At 36.3% G+C, this 20,702-nt stretch overlaps 1 protein-coding gene across 1 annotated transcript in view; it reads left to right on the top strand.

Moving 5' to 3' along the window:
* The window catches only part of LOC131434460 (tachykinin-like peptides receptor 86C), a 186,027-nt gene that overhangs the window by 152,067 nt on the left and 13,258 nt on the right, over nucleotides 1-20,702 (top strand). The window contains exons 7-8 of the mRNA XM_058601186.1: nucleotides 17,653-17,849; nucleotides 18,206-18,342. Of these exons, the coding sequence (XP_058457169.1) occupies nucleotides 17,653-17,849; nucleotides 18,206-18,342 (334 nt within the window). The remainder of the gene's footprint in view (nucleotides 1-17,652; nucleotides 17,850-18,205; nucleotides 18,343-20,702) is intronic.

The raw sequence follows: 20,702 nt of genomic DNA, 5'->3' as shown, positions 1-20,702 counted from the left end.
CCAGTATCGGATCAACATTGTTAGGGTTTGTTTCTTTGTTAGATTGTTCATTTAAAAATAGCTTTACAGTTAGCAGAATCAATCGAACCAGTAGGGTTTTAGCTTGCACAGACAAAATACTAATAAAGTAGTAGAGTAAACAGTTTTCTTCAACCCCTCTAGGAAAATAAATTCAGCAGAAGAAGCTCACAGTTTCTACCTTCGAATGTGGCATCATTCGTTTTGCTTGCTCGGATCCTCTATCATCTCCTTCGTTACGTTTTCCAGCGTTGAACAATAGATACTTCAGATGGTACGAATAACGGAACGGATTGAAATCGATTCCTGTTTGAACAAAATTTATGGACCAATGCATGTGTAGAGTTGTTTGCCGACGGAATGGTTCACTGGTTCACTTTTAGTTGTCTGACGAAAGGATAACTTCCATTTTGCATTTCACTGAGTTTATTTTTTTTCCTTTCTCATACCGAATGACTATGCAATCGCTTTGAGGAACGGACTTTTGATCCGAGGCCTGGAGGGACTGGATAATAAAGTCCGATAAATATGCACTTGATTTTCTCGAAGATGACTGAACCGATTTTCACAAACGAAGAAAGGACTTATGGTCGTTCCGTAGGCTACTTTTTTAATTTTATCTGAATCTGTTTTTCGGTTCCAGAGTTAGAGTGTGAAAGCCTTCAATTTCAGGGGTGTGTTTTGGTAAGTGACAATGTGCGAAGGAGCGATTTTTTGTCGTGAATACGACTTACTTTACTATGGGGCGCCTTTTCAAGATTTACCCCGTACAAGAATGGGAAGAACTAAATCGTGAATATGTCTTGTAGTGCTCAACCCAACAACATTTTTTTTTCTGCAAGCTATCGGAAATACGATCAGGAATTTGTGATAAAATTTTCAATAGTGTTAGATAGCCATAAACAACTCAAAAACAGAGTTTATTAAAACTTTTACTAACAACGAGGAAAACTCATCAAGCTTGCTTACCTTTTTCGCACTGGGACGACGGTTCTTTTAGGTAGTCTCAGGCGAAGCGAGTAGTCAGTAGTTAATCAGCACAGCAGCCAAAACAGATCTTCTGTGTGGTATAAAGCCTCAAACGCTCAGGTTGCGCTATCATTTGCTTGTAAAGCCTCATTTTGGTTAGATTTTGGAACTGAATTTCGAGCTTAATTTTGGCATTAGAATGTAGTTTTGGAATTTAGTTTCTGAATTTAGTTCCAGAATACCGGTTCAAACATTAAAACTTTGACTCCAAAACTAAATCCTAATTCTAGAATCTGGTGCTAGATTTTCGGAACTGGTTCCTTGACTAGATTTGAAAGTAAATCTAGTGCCCTTCGCATCCAGATTTCTCATTCTGGAATAAAAATTCAAAATTCCGAAACAAAATTCATTATCAGAATACGGAGGATTTTGGAGCTAAATCTTAGATCTGAACCAGAATTTGTGTTCTGGAACAAGATTTTAGAACAGGATTTAGGACAGGTTGGGAACTCAAGTTAAGTATTCAGTTCTAGAATTAAATTTGGATCATGAATTGTGAAAATGAGTTCAGTTCCAGAATTCTACAACTAAAGGAAAGAACTGAATTCTTCATTTGGATTCCGAACCTTAATTTTGAATCTGAATTCGGAGCTAGTTCCGAATTCATACTTCAATGTAGATGCTCCGTTGAAATTCTAGAAGCGAAGCAGTACAAGTTGTACAATTCACACAATCAATCAACTAATGTGAACGGTTATTTATATTCGGAGATGTTAAAGAAGCATATTATATTTATAAACACACTGCACCCTATAATTCCGGAACCGGAAGTCGGATTCAGATCAAATTCACGAATTCCGTGTGGGACCACAGGGTCTTTCATTTGAATCTAAGTTTGTGAAAATAGGTCAAACCATCACTGAGAAAAAAGTGAGTGGGATCCATTTTGGATAATATGACCACTATTTCCGGTGCCTTCGGAATTGGAAACTGGGAACCATAATAGCCGGAATCAGTTTTTTTTTTGCCATCTACTGATAATGACTATCGAAAGGAATAGTTTTGAGACCAGTTTAGACAAGGGTTTGTTTCGCCCGTTTAAGTGATGGTACAAAATATTTAACACACTTTATCCTATTATACCGAAACCGAAAGTCGGATCCAGAAGAAACTCAAAAGTTCTGTATATAATCATATGATCGGTCACGCCATCTTTAAGAAAAATTAGCACATATATTTTCAATATTTTGTACATTTTACCCCATAACTACGGAACCGGAAGTTCTATCCAAACAAAATTCAACGTTTTTGTATGTGATCATAATAGCTTTCATTTGGATCCAAGATTATGAAAACTGGTTCAACCGTTTTTAAGAAATTGGAGTGATTTCCGGTTTGGAGCACAAGATCACTTTTTTTCGATACTTCCGAAATCTGGAACGAAGATCCGATGTACCCAAAATCAATGTACTTGGTCATCAACTAATCAAATCTATCCAATTCAAGAATTATACGGCTATTTGAGTGTATTTGATTGAATTTTCCGTATCACGTATAAAAACACGTAATCGAAATGCAAATCCCGGAACGGGAAGTCCTATCCGGATGATATTTGGTAGGATTATATGGGATTGTAAGACCTTTCATTTGAACCCACGCTAGTGAAAATTGGGTTAGCGGTCTCTGAGAAAATCGATTTCACGGTTTTAGTTCATTTTGCACATTTTACCCGTAACTCCCGAACCGGAAATCGGATCCAGATGGAAATCAACCTATGCACAGTGGTTCAAAAGTCCAATTTCACACTCTTAATTGATAACTCATTAAAAACGTGGTTTTCGAGGTACAGTATCTTCAGCAAAGTTGCTTAGAATGATAGACGCCATCTTTCGGCAATTTTTTTTTATGTGATTAATCCCCCTAAAAGTGAGATAAAAATATCATTTTAGTTCAGGGCCAACATAGGGACTAAGTTACTTCGAAAAAGTTGTTCAGAAAGTCATTTCAAACAAATTTGCAGAAGGTACTATTCTCGTAACTTGGGTGTAATTCATGATATAATGTATTTTCTGAAAACGGTGTCCTAAAACCAGTTTTTGTAAGAAAACATATATATATTTTCAATTTATATGAGTTTTTCATGTTTTACAAAGTTTTTCATCATTAAAAACTACACAACTTTCTCAAACATACTATGCTGCTATAATTTCAGTTTTATGAAATTTTTTCATATTTTTTAACTTGTCTATCATAGAAAGGCGCAGAAAGGTGCAGATGAAACTACTTAACCTACACCTGCATCTGATTGCATCATCTTGCTGGTAGTCGTTTGCATTGGAGAAAAAGAAAACGGAAAATGGACAACGATGGGAAACATTATACAAAATCAGCCGTTCTAATGGCTCTAAATGTTATCTAATGAACTATTAAGATTGCTTCTTTGCTAATCTAAGGTGAAACTCTTCCGTTTAGTGCAAATCTGGAATAATTTAATTAGCTTTGTGCACTTTTCGCTGTGCGAAAATTGCACCAAACGAACGTGAGCTATCATTTTTCTGCATCGCGTTCGAGAAAAATACTCCGAACAGTGTTAAATATCGTAGATAATTCTACAGTTTGGCCCTTCTGAATGCCAGAAATGAATCCCGTACAGTATTTTGATAGTTTTTCACTGAAATATTGAGATAAATAAAAATAATGGAATATATGAGCGATTGCGTCATCATTCAGCTGCTGGTCGTTTGCATTCAAGAAAAATACACCGATATATGGGCGACGCAGAAAAATCAATTAATTTCAAGGGTTCCCCAAAGGACTACCAGAATTATTTTTCTTTGAAATATGCAAATCGGAAGTAAAAATAATCCGTAAACGAATGCAAACAAAACCAACATTCAGTTGCTTTGAGTTCAAGAAAAATGCCACGAGCAGTCTTTAATATGGAAGAAAATACCACAATATGAGAATATGACCTCTAGGAACTAGAAATGAACCCCAAATAACACTGTGACAGTTTCATATCGGAAATCTTTCATGAAACAACTTTTCAACAGCAAGTTTTAGTTTTGAAAACCTAATATGGGTGGAGTTATTTTGAAGATACTCGGTTTAAAATCTATAGCCGGTACCATGATCAAGAAATTATGAAAATCATAATGTGAATCATTTTGCTCATAGAAAATCATCAGTAATTAGCATGATCTCATAAGAAGACATGTTTCATGATTTTCATAATTTCCTAGTCATGGTACCGGCAATGGATTTGTTTCCGTGTATAAAAGAAATGTGGCCAATTGTTTAGTTTTATCTTGGTAAAATATTGACGAAAGCTTGAACGGGAGCGGGTCATTTCACCGAATGCCATCGCCGTTGGAAGCGGCGGCATCTTGCATACAAACCTGTAACCGCCTCGTTTGCCCGATCTACTCAAAGCTAGGTTTCTTTGCTTTCGTTCAGTCCGAACGTGCGGTAGCGAGGACGGACAGCTCACGAATCAAATCGATGTGGCGAAGCCGCATTAGATATTTTTTCACTTAGTAAACGGAAAATATTACATATATTTGCTTGGTAGATACACCTATGCAATTGCTTTGATGCTTAGTGGCTAACAGTCAACAAGAGTCCTTGGGAGCTTCGTTCTGAGGTTCATGAATCAATCTTTACAAGAGCACAATAATCAATCTTTATTCAAGAAGTACAATTGTAGGTTAACAAAACGGGCGTTAGCGTATTATCATTCATTCGTATTTATTTTAAATCAATTCCAATTATATTATTAGGACAATTGCAGGAATCGGCGAAATGACCCTTTCGACGAAATGGTTTTCGGCGAAATGGCATTCGGCGAAGTGGCCCATTCGGTGGAATGTCCCTTTCGGCGAAACGGTTTTCGGCGAAATGACCCTGATTCAGATTGAACATGCCTCAATACATGCAGGCAAAATATGACGCGTTCTTTTCAATACTACAAATCTTAAACGGTATTAATTCAATTGCTATCTATGCACATCTCGAATGCAGTCCTACGTCAATCTCGCGAATATGTCTCTGGGATTACCTACTCCAGCTTTTTTTTAAGTCAACTCTGTAAATCTTCGATTTTTTTCGAAAATATTTTTTAAGATTACGCCAGATCTCCCGTTTCTAAGATGTAAGGCATAAAAAAAATTCTTTAGTTTTGCGGTTTTTTTTTCACGCGGGTTTCCGAAGTTACTCTTTTTTGTAAATCGTACGTATCTCCCGCGTAACTTATAAATGATAATTAGATCAAAATGACAAACATATGTGATGATTGGAAACTTAAATAACTATTTGGTAACAAATTATGTTATGAAAAAACATTTCCCTCACCCTGTTTCAACCAGTAAAAACATAAAAAAAACATGTTCGTGCTCTTGTTGCAACATAGTTTGGACTAAGTCGTAGCAGAAATAGTTTGCGGATTGCTACGTGGGCAAAGTCAATAATTCCAGGGTTGTTACGATGGCGCGGATTTCGCGAGTTTAGCGCGGTTTCTTCTCTGATTTTAATGGGATGGCGTGGAATTCGCGCGAATTTCTCGAAAAAAATAATTTTTTTTTGCAAATTTTTGAAGCTTTTTATGAACCCTAAAAATTAAAGATAAGCGAACTGGTCGAATTGGTGGCTTTTCACCTTAATAAAACCAAAATTTACGAAAAGGCGGTTCTAGCAAATGTTTTCTTCAGTGGACAAAATTTCGATTTTATGCTCTCCGATCTCGAATTGTACTTATTGCTATTTCAGCAGAGCTGTTACCAGAAATTACAAAAACTTTTCGATATATGTGATTGCGTTTCCCCATTTTAATGCGGAAATAGAAAGCATATTTTTGCACTCGAAGATATCGATATCTGATGGATGATATCGTCTCAGTGAAAACACGTTCAATAATACAAAGAAAGTAATAAATGGAATGCTATTCTTTGATAATACGGTCATGGTGGTCAGGAAGCGAAGTTGGGCAAGAAAAGAAACGAAGAAGAAAAAGTTAAACCCTTTGAAAGTTAATCTGTGGTGATAAGAAATTGTTCTAATAGTTTGTTGGTTCCATCATCCAACATTTTCAATTATTCTTTGCGTTCTGGAATTTTTCCTAAAATATATAAGAAAATTTTGGGATTCAACGGATCATTTTTTAAATTGGCTTCGATCATATTTAACTTCCTCAAGGAAGTCATCTTGGAAAGTTTATATTTTTATTGTATCTCAACGATCTGAATTTGTCGATCAAGTGCATAAAACTATCGTTCGCCGATGACTTTAAAATATTTCATATAATCAAATCTGCAGCTGATTCAGAGTTCTTACAAGAACAGTTTAACTAATTGGTGTAACATCAACAAAATGGTTTTAAATGCCACTAAATACTCCGTCATCTTCTTTAGTCGCAAATAGTCTGTATTCAAGTTCGACTATAATATTTCATAAACTGTTCTCGAACGCGCTTCGTCTGTTAAGAACTTGGGTGTTTTTCTGGATTCCAAGTTAAATTTTAAGGAACACATAGAATTTACTATTTCTAAAGCCTCTTAGCTTTTAGGATTTATTTTTCGCGTTACTAAAGAATTCACATCAAGTACATTGCTTGCAAGCTCTGTAGTTTGCTCAACTCTCGAATATGCTGCAGTTATCTGGTCACCTTATTATCAAAACGATATCTAAATCATTGAAACGATTCAACGCAAATTTGTCCGATTCGCTCTCTATGGAGATATCCTTTAAACTTACCGAGTGGCCATGACCGCTGCAAACTGATTGGTCTGAATTTATTATTTGTCCGTCGCAATGTTTGTAAGTCTAGTTTTGTGGCAGATTAACTTCAGTGTCGCGAATCGACTGCTCCGAGCCATTGCAATTTTTTTCTTCGGGCGCCCTATATTAGAACTAGTTATGGATATAACGAGCCCATTGCTAGCATGTACCGCATATTTAACTAATGTTTTAATTCTTTTGAATTTCATCTATCACGTAAGATCACTCATTAGATTTAATTACTATAGAAGCACTAGATTTAAAGAAAGTGTTTCATTTGTAGGATTGTAATCTGTTGATGCAAAGGATGAGGAGGTTTTATGCCTGCTGGAGAGCAAGTTTGTCAGAAACTAACTCCAGTAGACTTTAGCCTGCTCCAAATAAAAGAATAAAAGATGAGGGGGGAAAGAAAGACATTCAGACAACTGAGACTCTGAGACTCTCAGAAAACAAACGCTTAAAAACAGACGATTAATAATTGAAACTGAAATTAAACAGAGTATATCAGATCATACTGATATGGTCTACCTTAAAATTTTTTATACCGAGAAGAAAAAGATTGCCAAGCAAGAAGATGTTGAAAGAAAACAATTATCTTCGCTGAAATCTGTTTAACTTCTTTCAAAAACACAATTGTATGCAATTTCATTTATACTGTAACATTTTCCGTACATCAGAGAGTATAAACTAACTCAGGATGTCGAAAAAGATAGAAAATAAAAATGAAATCGTTTGCATGGGGTTTCTCAAATACAACCGTGTTGTATGCAGACTTATTTATTGTGTTTATATATATCAAAATTATGTAGATTTTTCAATTATATTTAAGTGGATTTTCAAGTTCTGCGGAATGTATCACCTGCATAAAAATAGTGGTATAAACGCTTCGCTAAAATATCGCACGTTTTGATTTTGAAATTTTTCGTAACAACCCTGTAATTCAGACTAAAAAATGTCTAAATTGCGGCTGAATAGTCATACTCAAAGCGGCTACAAGGGACGCGGGTGAATTGAGCTCACCATCACCGGTTTCGGAAATACCGAAAAGGGCGATTAAAAACTCAAAAAACTCCTCACTTTCGCGTAAAATGCTAATGAGGAAAGGTATTAATGCACTACTCTTCGAACTGAAACTATTTGTTTTTATTATACTTATACTAACATATTTATGAATGAAACTTTAACTTTTCAGTTACGCTACCCCTTTGCAATACCGGGAAACAAACATTTCAGCGAACTTTCATATGAGTGAGAATTCAATAGGAACAAGTTGGTGTTGGTGTTAATCCAACCTCATTCATAATTATTAAACCACCTCGCGCCATTAGCAATGCGATTTGCTGTGGAACCATAAATAGGAGTTATTCTTACGCTAGGTGCACATGAAACATTACGTGAAAAAACCGTAACAACAGTCCCAGCAACGTGGTAAGGCGTAAGCCCCAATAACAAACTTCCTAGAAAGGAAGTGTTCCTTGAATTGAAGGCAATCCGCTTCCGAGAATTTCACTTTCACTGATCTCATTCCAGAAAACAGAAACGATCTGGTTTGTACTGGAATGGTGGAACCAGGCGGCCATTGTGCGTTTGAGGAATACAATTTTGAAAGGTGAAAAAATTTTCAGCGCCTCCTTTGATCCTAATTGATTTTGGTCAATTTATTTATGAGTGTATGATGAAATTGAAAAACTCATCTTTTTTCTTTTGTTTGCTCTACTTTTCATTCTCGATCGAATACGTAGTTGAAAACCGTGTCATTTAAAGTTGAGCTGAACTTTACGTCTGCCCAACTGTCTGCTCAATGCGAACAGCTATAGATAGCGCACTAATGGGTACTAATTTTTACCCAAACTAGAGTAAAAATTAAAACATTTTATTCAGAAAATGAAATGTTCAAATTACCATCATTAGGGTGGAATCCATGTAATTAAATTATAGTCATTTAATCCCCTTTCGACGCTGCTTCCGCCCTGGTGGTGACGTCAGCCTAAAAACAAGCAACTGTTCAATTTACATTTTATTAGTAACGAAAATCGGGCTCAGCTGAATAATTCATTAAAATTCCGACGAATATTTACTGGATGGTTGGGTGGTTGGCTGGCATTCACTATACCCATCATTGTCCAGTCGATACAGCCGATCTAAGAGGGAAAGGACGCATAAAAATGTAAAATTTGCGACTCAGCTGTCCGGTAGCAGTTTTAACACACCTTCGGGGGGGGAGCGTTCAAGCGGATATGCTTGGTTTTTTGGGGGTGTTGAGTTTGCAATTTGTTCCATCCCGTTGCGCACCCACCTGAAACGGACCTCTAGTAGCACTGGTTCGGTTTGACTGGCTGCTGTCCGCAACAGGATTATTGGTTCAGAGCAACGTGCGCCTTGATGGCGACTACGGTTGAGGTTTTGTTTCGGTGTGTGGGTAAAAAAGTTATTTTATGGTTATTTTGTTTGGTCTTACTTCGTGAGCAGTTAATTAGGTCGTCTGCATTTTTTTTTTCTTAGATAAAATAGGGCTTCAGGGATCAGTTTCAGGAAAATCTTTTGACGTTGTTTTTGACTCCAACATTACTCAGTCACTGCGTTCGCCAAGGAATCTACTCACAGCTAGGTTTCATGGTCCTAATAAGATAACTTGATCCGAACAAACCGACCAAAGCGAGCTTGGATAGCATTTTTAAACGACGGAAAAGTACCGCAAAAATGTACCTGATTGGTATACCAAAGCAAATACTTGTAGACTTTGTAACTGATGAAGTAACAACAAATCTCAGAGCTGAGCTGAGTGTTTCCTTTTCTTCTGTGCAGTAACTTATGTGCACGGAAAAGACACTAACGCTGCGACAAGAGATACTAATTTAAAGTTGGACGTATATGAAATCTGTGTAAATACACGCAGCTTCGGTGCACAAGTCAAAGTACACTGAAGTCTTTTTTTATGCGAGTTTACGTACCGCATAAAAAAACCGCATAACTCTGAAAATTCGCATTAAAAACGCATAACTCTGTAACTTCGCATAAAAAACCGCATAACTCTGGAAATTCGCTATAAAAAACCGCATAACTCTGAAACTTTGCATAAAAAAAACCGCATAACTCTGAAAATTCGGATATAAAAAGTCGCATAAAAAAATACCTCAGTGTACTCGAATTCAGAAAGAATGTATGCATATTGTGCTGTGGATAAAAATCGCGACCTGATTTCATCGAATAAATAGAGATTCTAAAACATAATTGAATGCGGATGGGAATGCAGTTAATTCCTTCAATTTGAACGGTTTCGGCGAAATGGCTTTGGCGACATGATTTTTCGACGAAACAATTGAAATCGAATGTGTGACGAGCACTCTACTGCAGTAAACTTCACATTCTAACACACGCCCTTCGCATTCGCACGGAATGGGCATCATTCCGTCCGTCATTCGCTTCTATCTCTCTACCGAAGCTCAGTTTAACCACCGTCATTGTATCTCTTAAAGTAGCAAAAGATCTCTTACAATTGAATGAGAGAGCGGCCTTCAAGTGAGATTCATGTTAACATTCGAATTGGTTCAAGATAATGGATGAAAGGTAAACCAGTCATAATAACTGAAATATTAATTAGAAAATAAACATCAACCAATTGTTCCAGTTTTCATTTTTAATATCGATTTTAAGTTGCTGGTGATAATTGAAAACTCGAAATAGAAAACCACCACCCTCTATTTATCATTATGATCGGAGAGAGTTTTGTGTTATCGAGTTGATGTTTATGCCTATTCATTCGCACTTGCTCACTACCCACAGTGAAGACAAGGAAGACAATGAAACAGGTAGACTATTTGGCACTACAAACTGAGCAAGCTGTGACTAGGTACGGTTATTCAATTGATGATGAATTCTGGGAGCTTCGGCATCAACAGTAAAATGAATGAGAAAAGCTATGCTGACAGTAAACGGCCATTAATTTCATTTTCATCAAAGAATATTCGATTGAAATGAACTTTTACCGCACTGACTAGGATCCCTGTCAACTGTTTAGCGTCTTTGGTTCGGTACATTTCCATTGGTGTAGAGTATGCTTTACCACAAAGTGGCGTCATTCATACCTAACAAAAGTATTTTCCTGGAAGCTCTGTTTCTGGTTTACAATACGAAGCGACTTCAATTTACTGGTGGAAACGAACGTTTCGAAGATTAAAAAAATTCTGAAGATGTGGAATTGGAGAGGCCTTATTGCATGAATGCAAGGTGAGACGGTTATTTGGTGGAATCTTAAAGGTGTCAAGTCAAGTCTTGGCATTACATTCCTATTTGTGGAATTTGGCCCTTCTGTTTCAACAGACTTCGCAGCCGATTCATAGCGCACAGAATCCTATGCAATGATGTACTACGATCCTACTGACACTAGGAATCCTTCCAGGTCGGGGCTTGAACATACGACATCTGACTTGTAAGACCAGCGCCCAATGCATTGAACCGCCAACCCTATGAATTGCCCAATGAGTAACCCAATCATCAAAGCACTATTCGATCGAACCGAACTCATTCGGTTGAACAGAGGCATTACAGAGAAATTGGCTAGAACTTACAGAAATGATGTTTTGGAAAAAGATACGCTCAGAGTCAGGACTCGAACCTACGTTCTTATGCATTCCGTGCATACGCGCTACCATTTCGCCACCCTGAACCTTGTGATAGACACAGCTCTAAACACGGTTAGGCATGGTAGAACGTACATCGAACATGGTCTACATACTGGCCGTCTTCCGACCGGTGTCATACATCCAAACATCTTCTCTATCTGTTTTCACTAATAAAATGAAATTTGATTAATAAACCTTTAAATAATCACTATCAAACACTAATAGACACTCAGAGAGAAAAGTCTAATTTTTTACTTCTCACTCACATCCTGTACTAATCTGTATAAAATCTGTACTCTGATTTAAATCAGTATGCGAACACCAAAATCTATACAATATAGATAAATTTGTATAAATGGCATCTCTGGCTCTCTTTAAATCAGGTTTTTAACGTCCTTACAAATGAGATTTTATAGGAAGCCCATACCCTACTACCGGAAAGAAATCCGTTACCGTTACTATGATTAAAAGATCCTGAAACAATCATTCTATCTTCTCACGAAGTCATGACAATCAATCATGATTTTATCACTCAAATCATGGGAAATAACTCTTCTCTCTTCAAACAAAATTGGTTCAGTATGGAATCAATCGGCACTGTGAGCAACTCTGCTGCGGGGCGTTCGCAGAGCCAGTTTCTCCTCAAACAAGAGCGATTGCTTCGTCCTGCTGCTGGTCGTTTGCAATAGTGAAAAATACAACGAAAAGTGAACAACGACGAAGAACATTACACAAAATCAACCCGTCTAATGACTCCAAATGTTATCTAAAGAACTATAAGAATTACTTATCTGTTAAAATATACGAATCGGAAGTGAAAAAAATCAGTTTAGTTAAGGTTTACAGTGTGATACATTCTAATTAGAAAATTTTCGCATTTTTTTCTCGTATCTTTTAAACGTAAATACGTCTTACTTTACTATTGGGCAGCAAGATCGTGAATATCTCTTGTTTTATTTAACGTATCAACATAATTTTTTTTTCTCAGTTATCGGAGATAAGATAAGCAGTGTGGAAAATAATTTTCAGTAGTTTAACTCGAAATTAAAGTTGTTTAATATATTTGATAAGTGAAAAAGATAAAAATTCCAGACTCAGATCAGAATCCAGGTCCTGAATCCATGTCTAGTGTTCAGTACTAATTATGTTTTAGAAGTCAAGACCAGATTTTTTCCCTAAATCCAGCTCTAAAATTCAATATTTCGTCCAAAATCCAGGGCCACAATAGAGTTCCAGAGCTGGAACCGAATTACAGAACTTGATTCTAGAACCAGAATTCTGAAACTGAGTTCTGAACCATAGACCAAAATTCAGGACCGGAATTCGGATCCAGAGTTCTGTAGTAATTCTAGAATTCAGTTCTCAAATGTTTCCGAAATCCAGTTCCATAATTCAGTTCCAGAATGCTGGTTTAGAGTTTAATTCCTAAATTCCACAATTCTATAAATTTAATTCATTCAGGATTCAGAAGATTTTTTAACTTTATTCCCGATCAAGACTCTAGAACCGAGTTTCGGAGCTGAATTCTGGATCCGAATTTGCAAACTAAATCCTGGATCGGAATTCTGTTGCAAATCAGCAGTCTGATCCAGAGTTCGGTGTTCAGTCCCGAACTAGAATCCCTGTCTCGAATTCAGTTCCAGAACACAGATTCAGTGATCAGTTCTAGAATATAACATTAAAATTGAGTTTCAGTATGAGGTTCAAAACTCAGCTCCAGAATTCCAGGTCCAGAGTTCAGATTCTTTATCATCAAAAAAACTAAACCATCCATTTCATTCGTATTCACATCATCCGGTTATGTCTCTAACATTACTAACCCACCTTTTTTCCTAGTAAATAAACCGAAAAACAAATCGAAACCCAGTGGATAATTTGTTTCTAATTAGTTACGGTAATTTTGAATTTGTTGCTCAATGGTTTTTGAGTACTTCTCTAAGTTCATATGAAGTTAACGAATAAGCTTAAATACAAATCGAGATCCAGTGTAAAATTTGTTGCTAAATAGTTGCTAATTAGTAAACGGTAATTTCAAATTAGTTTTTGAACGTTTTTTTTTATTTTCAAGTACTTTACCAACTTCATATGAAGTTAACGAAGCACCTCTACTAAATAAGCTCAAATACAGATCGATAGTGGATAATTTGATGCTCATTTTTTCCATCTTTGTTCGTATGAAGTTAATGAAACATTCCCACTAAATAAGCTTAAAAACAAATCGAAACCCAGTGGATAATTTGTCACCAAATAGTTTTTAATTAGTTACGGTAATTTTGAATTTGATGCTCAATGTTTGTATTTCTCAAAGTTCATATGAAATTAACGAAGGATCCCTCCTAAACAAGAAGCTACAATACGATTCGAAATCCAGTGAAACAATTTAGCAACAAATTGATGCTAAATTGTTACGAATTAGTTACGGTTATTCGGAATTTGCTGCTCATTTTTTTTTAATTTTTCAAGTACTTCCCTAAGTTTATATGAAGATATCGAAGCATTCCTACTAAATACGTTTAAACACAAATCGAATCCCGGTCGATAATTTTGAATTTGTTGTTCTTTTTTTTAATTTTTTCAAGTAATTAGCTAGTTTTATATGCAATCAACGAAGGACCCCTCTCAAATAAGCCTAGAAACAAATTAAAACCCAGTGGAAAATTTGTTGCCAAATATTTACCGTAATTTTGAATTTTATACTCAATATAAAAAAAATTCAAGTGCTTCGAAAAGTTCATATGAAGTTAACAAAGCGTTACTACCAAATCAAATCGAAACCCAGGGGATTGCTAATTTGTTGCTAATTAGTTACGGTAATTTAAAATTTGTTGCACATGGTTTTTGAGTACTTCTCAAAGTTCATATGAAGTTAACAAAGCACCTCTACTAAATAAACTTAAGAACAAATCGAAACCGGTGGATAATTTGTCGCCAAGTAGTTTCTAATTAGATACGGTAATTACGAATTTGTTGCTCAATTTTTTTTTAACTTTTTCAAGTATTTCACTAAGTTTATATGAATCTAACGTAGGACCCTTCCTAAATATGCTTAAATACAAATTGAAATCCAGTGTAAAATTTGTTGCTAAATAATTACGGTAATTTTAAATTTGTTTCTAAACGTTTATTTTTTATTTTTTCAAGTACTTTACCAAGTTCATATGAAGTTAACGAAGCACCTCTACTAAATAAGCTCAAATACAGATCGATAGTGGATAATTTGTTGCGAATCAGTTGCTAATTAGCTACGGTAATTTTGAATTTGTTGCTCATTTTTTCCTTCTTTTCAAGTATTTTGCTATGTTCGTATGAAGTTAGTAAAACATTCCCACTAAATAAGCTTAAAAACAAATCGAAATCTGGTGGAGAATTTGTCGCCAAGTAGTTTTTAATTGGTTACGGTAATTTTGAATTTGGTGCTCAATTTCAATGTCTTCCTGTATTACGCTAAGTTCACTGAAATAAACGAAGGTCCCCTCTTAAGTAATAAGCTTGAATACAAATCGAAATCCAGTGGAACAATTTAGCAACAATCTGTTGCTAAATTGTTACTATATAGTTACGGTAATTTTGAATATGTAGCTCAATTTAATTAAAAAAAATGGCAGTACTTCGCTAAGTTCAATGAAATAATCGAAGGACCCCTCCTTAATAATAAGCTTAAATACAATCCAGTGGAACAATTTAGCAACAATTTGTTGCTAAATTGTTACTAATTAGTTACGGTAGTTTTGAATTTGCTGTTCAATTTAACTTAAAAAAATTTCCAGTACTTCGCCAAGTTCATATGAAATAAACAAAGCATTTCTACTAAAAACAAATCGAGTCCCGGTGGATAATTTGTTACTTATTAGTTACGGTAATTTTGAACTTGTTGTTCAATGTTTTTTTAGTACTCCGATAAGTTAATATTAAGGGTGATAAACATGTCATGTTGTGTTTTATTTCCTGGTTGATAATGCGGAAAATTTCACCAGATTCTCAACCTTGGTGCTAGTATAATGTATGAAGAGAATGAATATCAAGGGTTCAAGTTACCTCCTTGTGGAACTCGAATTGGAATACAGATGAGTTACTTGACTTCATTAACGTTTGTCAGAATAATTTTTTTAAACAAACGAATTGACCGCGGGAGGAAGGACAATTCGAGCTCGAAAGCTTTAAACAGGATTTGATTTGTCAGGCCAAATGTAGTTGTAGTCGAGAATCTAAAACGTTTCGTTTTTACCGGTATCACCAATAAGAATGTGTGCGAGAAAAAATTTCTGCGAACGTGGTTGTCACCTTCTCACAGAAGCCGAAAAATTTGCTTCACACAAGTTATTCGTAATAAAATGGCACTTCTTTCGATGAAAAATGTTATTATGGTGGTTCATGTTTGTATTGAAATCTGTAATCTAACTTACTTATTTGGGCTTAACATTGATTACATCTTACTGCAAAGCTATTGGAAATTATTAGTTAGCAACTTTGCTGAAGAAGCTACCGTTCTCTTTTAAAAAAGACTTTTTGTCGTGAATACGCCTTTTCTATCTCTGGTTGTATTTTAGGATGCAACAAAATTTTTCCCCATAGTATAAGATATCCAAAAATAGCTCAAAGTTGAAGTTTTCTAAAATGTTTGGTTTGAACGAGCATTAAATTAAAGTGAAATTCAGTGCCAAAATAAGACGCGCAAAGCTGCAAACATTTGTATTGAACGAATCATCGCACAAAGCGTATCGTAGAAAACCGACACATAACATAAATACGGAATAATTTCAGTGATTGAGTGCGTTTTGTTCGCTAATAAAACAGACACTAACTGTAGATGGTTATAAACCAAGAGTATTTTTAATTGACTAAGGACTGACTGACTTAGCCATTCCATTTAGAACCAAATTGATTTCTTAAAATTAATTTTCTCACCTTAGATTCCAGATTTTACTCCTAACATGGACTTACCGATTAAATCGAAAGAAGTACCATTTTATAACAAACGATTTTTGTGAAAACACAGGCCACCATAAAATAATATTTAATAGAAAAAATATTTTTGTCTGGTTAATTTCCCGTTCCGATCATTGATTATCTAAAATATGCTACACGAATCGATGCGTAGAAATATTTCCAAGCAATAGTGTCGAAAATCTGAGATTTATTTACGTTTCGTCTTAGACTCGTCATTGCACAACAGTTTATTTGGAACTGTTATGCCACCTATCAATCCAACATAAACCGCTTAGCAAACACTTTTTGTACAACGCTGATAACCAAATCTCAGCCCAATGTAGCCCAATTAGGCTGAAATTTATTGACTTAGTAAAATTATTTCGAATCATGTCCAAGACAATTATTGAACGCTTCTGCAGACCACAGTTTACTTTTTTATTTCACGCCCCGTTACCGAGGAAAATGTGGTGGAAAGAAATTTCTTCAAAGTGGGAGATTCAAAATTACGCAGTAGCACTCAGTAGGCTGAAAATAAATTTCCCTACAAACTGTTTCTCTCTACCACATTTAACTGTCCGGAGGGAATCACTTCATTCGGGTTGCTAAGCAGCGTCCTACTGCGTAGCAAACATTAAAAAATGATTGTCTGTGGTGACATTCCAAACAAAACCCAAGTGGTAAATTGTTTAATTGGTAGAATTTTTGTTGTTTCCTATATATTTTTTTGTTTTTATTTCAACAAATCATACTAATACTGAAACTGTTGTAGACAGCTACTTGAAGGACACACGGCATTGACATTGTGCCGTTCGTAAGGAAGGAGTACTACAAAAGGATTCTTCTTTCGTTGACGAGGGACAGTCCGCACAACCCATTTCAGCTCAGAAAAAAGAACGAAACAAAACAATCGAAAGATCGAAAATGTTCCATCGAAGGACTAATGAAATAATGAGACCTGTTCGATACTGTTGACAAGGGAAAGTTCATTTGTTTGGCTGGCTCCTGGCATCAATTATCGTAACGACTTTTACGTGCTTTCGTTGTTCAATTCTCGGTAGCCTCTTCCAGTCGTAATTTGCTACGTGTCGGACGGAAAACAATTTGAATATAATTTATTATCTCCTTTCCGGCGTCTAGATTCTGTTCCGAGAAGATGAAAAAACCAGTAACTGGCAATTTTCTCCGGGTCCAATTAGATGAAATCTGGGAAAAGTTCTGAGAGCATATTTAGATTGAAATGCAATTAATCATAGAATGATTGGATCGGTTGTTAGCTTTTAGGCATTAATTGACATTTAATTAGCGAGTGTTTATATAATCTCTGCCCTCTTTTTCTTCGTAGGTGGTTCGTATGTTCATCATCGTGGTTACCATTTTCGCCATCTGTTGGTTGCCGTATCACCTGTTTTTCGTGTACGCCTATCACAACAACCAGATGACGTCTTCCAGCTACGTACAGCAGCTTTATTTGGGCTTCTACTGGCTGGCGATGTCGAACGCGATGGTCAATCCCATCATCTACTACTGGATGAACAGCAGGTGAGTTTTTTTTCCGCACAGTCAATGGGGCCGCATGGTTGTACGATTGCACAACCATAAACCGAGCGTCTCCATTATTTTGATTTTGGTTGAAAAACAACCACCATCTAGTTTCATCAACTTCAACCGTCACCGGTTAACGATCATACCGAGACCAATTAAACTTTCTATCATCTACAACGTGCCGTTTTCATTTTGCCCTCTGCTCCCGCAATGTCTGACGACAGTCTTCCGCTAAAAGCATTTAAAAAAGTGGCACCCAAGTACGTGTCGCGTTCGAGATTTTCCACAGATTCATTACCAACCGTTAAAGCACTAACATCCATTTTTCTTTCTGACTCTTCGGTCTCCACCAGATTCCGAGTGTACTTTCAGGAAATCATCTGCTTCTGCTGTCTGCAGTTCATCAACAGCCGCATCAAGACCGTCGGCCCTCAGGGAGTGCTGCTCAACAAAAACTCCAACAACTCGGAACTTGGTCGATGCCGGTCCTGTAAGTATGATGCCTTCCCAGAGTCCACAGTAGTGCTTAGCTAGTCGGGATGGTGCTGACGATGATGATGATGATGATGACGGGGATGCTGGTTCCGGGTGATGTGGTGACAATGATTCACAAATGCCAGGGTGAAACTTTTCATGGCGCACCAAGAGGAACTCGGTGTAATTCGAGAACAAATACTGTTTGAGCGGAAATCGTGCAGCTCACAAGTGTTGCCGATGCTTGTCAAATATAACTACGTGGTTTCTCCATTTATATGTCGCTGTCGGAATTGACTTTGCATTGTTATTTCAGTTCAATTCGTGCTGTATATGCGTATAAGTCTGGCACAGGGTGTTTCGTTGATCTTAGCGATTATTCGCCGGATGTTTGCTTGGTGCTACTAAGCGGAATGCTGATGAAGCTATCCTAGCACTTTGCTGCTGTATGTCGACGAATGTATTGTTAATTATGAACTCAAATAGCTATCATCAAACAAAATCGTTCCGATGGAAATATTGTAGTTTGCTAGAGTGCTGACTCGTTGGTTTCGTTCCCAGGAATCGTAAGCCACCAAAACTGTCCTTAGTTTCATACAATTGAGACAACATACGTAATTTGGGTATTAGCACAACCTTGAGACAGATTGAATGATGCTCAGGGCTTGCCTGTATCCTCACTCAATGGAGAAGGGCCATACCATACCAATAGCGCTTTGGGCGATGTCTGACAAAAAGCGGCAACCAAATTTGACAGGCATTGTCCATGCTAGACCTAACACTACACTTTACTCTTTGAAAAAGATGCGATCTACTAATCAAATATCTCTTTTGCAGTAATTTGACCATATGATGACCGAATCATGTTTTCTTTGCTACCTTTGGGAGTCACAAACGTCGTGGAAATCATCCAAAAGCACACCTAGTAGTTTGTTTGCATGTAAAATGAAGCTGTATGGATACATCAAGCCTCAAAAAACGAACCAAAAACATTTGCAAATAATCTCTGTAGACATCTGTTATAGTGCTTATTTGTTAAACGTGAATTTTAAACGCTTTTGTGTTTCAATAATTTTGTATGTAGAAATTATTTAGCCAGTGATCTATATACGTAACGTTCTTTCTTCAGAATTTGCAAAGTGTAAGTTGTATGTAAACCATGAACATTGAATAATCTTCGAAACCGATTTTTCGGTTTTGTCGTGAATACGACTTACTTTACTATGGGGTGCCTTTTCAAAATTTACCCTCTGAGAGAGTGATAAGTTTTTGATCGTGAATATCTATTGTTGTATCTAATGAATCAACATAATTCTTGCGACATGCCATCGGAAATATGATCACAATTTTATGATAAAATTTTCAGTTTTGTGACATAGTCTCAAATAATTCAAAATTAAACTTTTCTGAAATGTTTGGTATAAACGAGTATCAAAGAGGATAATTCATAAGGCGCGTTTGCCTTTCTCGTATTTTTAAAGCTCATAGCTCAGTGATCTGTGAAAGGATTTATATAATCTAACTACCAATAGAATCGAAATTTTTCAATTTAAACGTGTATAGCAAAAGCATTGAAGTATTTCAATAGTACACTATTGAAAAACTTGTCTCATTTGATCCATGTCAACACCAGCCAATCATAACGCGTTCTAAGGAAGAGAACAAAATATCTGCTGCTGTACAACAAATCGTCCGGGAAAAATGTTCCGAAAAGTGGTGAATATCGCAGTGAGTTCCTCAATTTGGTCCTTGTGAATGCTAGAAACGAGTCCCTTCAGCATATGGATAGTTTCTTTCAATAAATTATGCAAATCCGAAATGAAATAATCGACATTAAAATTCTGTATGCGGCTATTTTTATAGCCGTTAGGACCGCCCATTAGTGAAAAAGCTACAAACGAAATCACATAAAAGAAAATCTCTTAACAAAAATTCAATCAGTTTGGATTCTATCGCCACTGTGAGCAGATGTGTTTTGTGTCGTCTGCACAGCTAGTTTCGCTTTCGACAAGAGCGATTACGTCACAGCTGCTAGTCCATTGGGAAAAAAAACAACGGTGGAGAGCATTACACAATATCAGCCGTTCTAATGGCTCTAAAAGTTTTCTAAAGAACTATTAGGATTTGTTGTTCGCAAATCGAAAGGAAATATCCTCAGTTTAGTGCAAATCTAGAACAGTTTGGTTAGATTTGTGCACTTTTCGCTGTGTGAAATTTACAGTAATCGAGATCAAGTGAAGCCTTTTTTCGCGAAAAATGTTCCAGAGTTTAATGTCGTAGAGAATTACGCAATTTGACTCTTCTGAATGCTGGAAACGAATCTCTAAAGCATATTGATAGTTTCTTTCAATAAATTATGCAAATCCGAAATGAAAT

The sequence above is a fragment of the Malaya genurostris genome, chromosome 1 (assembly GCF_030247185.1).
Source record: "Malaya genurostris strain Urasoe2022 chromosome 1, Malgen_1.1, whole genome shotgun sequence".
Taxonomy (NCBI): domain Eukaryota; kingdom Metazoa; phylum Arthropoda; class Insecta; order Diptera; family Culicidae; genus Malaya; species Malaya genurostris.
Note: the sequence above shows the minus strand (reverse complement) of the source record. Positions and strands in the feature narration are given on the sequence as shown.